At 31.3% G+C, this 2,268-nt stretch overlaps 1 protein-coding gene across 1 annotated transcript; it reads left to right on the forward strand.

The window, feature by feature from the left end:
- Positions 1 to 164: 164 nt before the first annotated feature.
- LOC108764557 (multidrug resistance-associated protein 4-like) lies at positions 165 to 2,253 on the forward strand. Its single transcript, XM_018512839.1, has 4 exons — positions 165 to 337; positions 935 to 1,121; positions 1,939 to 2,115; positions 2,178 to 2,253. The coding sequence occupies exons 1-4, from the start codon at positions 165 to 167 to the stop codon at positions 2,229 to 2,231; spliced, it is 591 nt and encodes a 196-aa protein (XP_018368341.1). The 3' UTR covers positions 2,232 to 2,253.
- The last annotated feature ends 15 nt before the right edge of the window (positions 2,254 to 2,268 follow it).

Raw genomic sequence — 2,268 nt, forward strand, 5'->3', positions numbered from 1 at the left:
CAAATTTCAATTAATTATTTTCGAAGTTTTTGTATTGTATATAAAATATAATTAGTTAGAAAAAACACATTGGTTATAATATGTATTATAATAATAATGAGATATTGATAAATGATAGAATAAACTTAGCGAGAGCCGTTTATGCCGACGCTGACATATACCTCATGGACGATCCTTTGAGCGCCGTAGATGCCCATGTGGGCAAGTGTATGTTTGAAAAATGCATCAACAAATATCTCGGAAACAAGACTCGGATTCTTGTGACTCATCAATTGCAATACTTACGCAACGTCGATAGAATTATTGTTTTGAAGAACGGAACTATTCAGGCTGAAGGGTAATATTGCACTTTCTTTCTATTTCTCTTAATTTGTATCTTACATATTATAATCTTGCTACAATTTCTATAATGAAGTAAAACATTGACATCAAATATATTTCACGTTTATTCATATATTTATTGTATTGCTTTGTCTCATCTTTACGATTAAAACCTTGATCCTTTATCACAAGGAGAGGAATGAAAAACGAATGGGAATATTATTTGTAAACTAAAACGAAAAAGAACTTATTTTTATTAAAATTCTCTTTATCAGTAGGTTACAGTATCTATATGACTCAGGTACACGTGCGAGAACATTTAATGGCCTTTAACGGAACTAATCACTTTGGGCTTATCTATCTGGTGATAAAGCAAAACGTTCTATTTTAAGTCCTTATATCAATCGTTTTCTAAACGTTAGGAATCATTGTCTCTTTGCAAAAAAAAAACACAAATACTAATATTGACATGGAATATTTAAATGCACGTATACCCGCCTTGTAACGCCGTGTAACAAATATATTTTTATTTTCAAAAAATTCGCTTGGAAGTTGAAGCGAATATTTATATTCACTTCTATTGCTTTATAGTATAAAATTTTTTGTTCATCAGGACTTATGACGAACTGAGCTCTATGAGAGTGGATTTCGGTCGGTTATTGGAAAACCAATGGGAGACGAATGAGAAATCCTCTCCGCCCCTTTTGGCTTCTGCTAGCCGTAGAAATTCACACACCAGCAGTATCAAATCCTTGAATTCCTTTATGATTGACGACACTTCGAAACAAGGGCCTGCTGAAGTAATTTGGACTTATTTTCTAATTATTTATTTTCTGAAGTAACTACTATATATCGTATTTAACTAACATTGTGATTTAGAATAATTGTATCTTAAATATAGCGAAACATTAGTTCAAGTATTTTATCTTTTCTAATTGTAAGTTAGATTTTAACATATTAAGATTAGAAAAAATATTACCATATTGACGTTTAATGGGTCGGCAGAAGTAACGAGCCAATTAACTCATGTCATATCTGTATAATATTCTACTATATTTTGTCTGGTAGAAGAAATATTTAGCCAATGCAATCTTTTTGATTTTTTTTACAAAAATGTAAAACTAAAAAAAATTTCTACGTCTGACAATCAGATTTTGTGCAATTTGATTTTTTAATAATTATAATAAACAGAACCATTTGTTTTTTTATTTCTGGCATGTAAATATGTGTCTGTTCAATTATCATATTTTACTTCGTAGAAGTAACATTCGTATCGCCATGAAATCTTATAACTCCTCTTTTTTTAAATAAAGCTTCGAAGGTCCGTATAAAGTCGAATTTTGCAACTTTGTTCTTAAAATACAGTGATACATAAAATTATTTGCATGTCGGCTACACTTTAATGCAGATTGAGTGACATATCAGATCGAATTTTTATTTGCCTTTTTCAGAAAAATCGTAGGAACTTGTTGATCCTTAATAATTAAATAATGAGTTTACTTTTATTCAGAAGTACGCATATTAATTTCAAATACGTGAATGTTCTTTCATCTGTCGTTGGAAAAAGTTTATATTTTAACGCTAAATTATAAGTTAAATTTTAATCGTTAATTTCAGGTGGCTGAGATGCGAACAGTAGGCAATGTTTCCGGCAGAGTTTATACGAATTACTTACGCGCTGGCGGAAACTGGTGCGTGATGTCCATTGTGGCTATGCTTTTTATATTGACACAATTAGCAGCCAGCAGCGCCGACTTCTTTCTAGCCCAATGGATTGAAATAGAAGAACACTTTGTAAGTGTCTATATACATGTTGCTAAAATAATTGGCGAATTGAGGCATAATCGCTTTTCCAGAAAGTTGTAACGGTTATCCCTTCTTGCACGGTCGGATTGACTCGTTGGAATTAAAGAAGAGAGAAATACTAATTTGGAAAAGAACAATAAC

Source organism: Trachymyrmex cornetzi, unplaced genomic scaffold (genome assembly GCF_001594075.2).
Source record: "Trachymyrmex cornetzi isolate Tcor2-1 unplaced genomic scaffold, Tcor1.1 scaffold4384, whole genome shotgun sequence".
Taxonomy (NCBI): Eukaryota; Metazoa; Arthropoda; class Insecta; order Hymenoptera; family Formicidae; genus Trachymyrmex; species Trachymyrmex cornetzi.

Bases quoted from the DNA above. Each gene is read 5' to 3' on its own strand.
- LOC108764557 (XM_018512839.1), top strand. From the start codon at position 165: ATGGACGATCCTTTGAGCGCCGTAGATGCCCATGTGGGCAAGTGTATG. The intron at 338-934 runs GTAATATTGCAC...TTTGTTCATCAG, and splicing joins GGAACTATTCAGGCTGAAGG to GACTTATGACGAACTGAGCT. The intron at 1,122-1,938 runs GTAATTTGGACT...CGTTAATTTCAG, and splicing joins CGAAACAAGGGCCTGCTGAA to GTGGCTGAGATGCGAACAGT.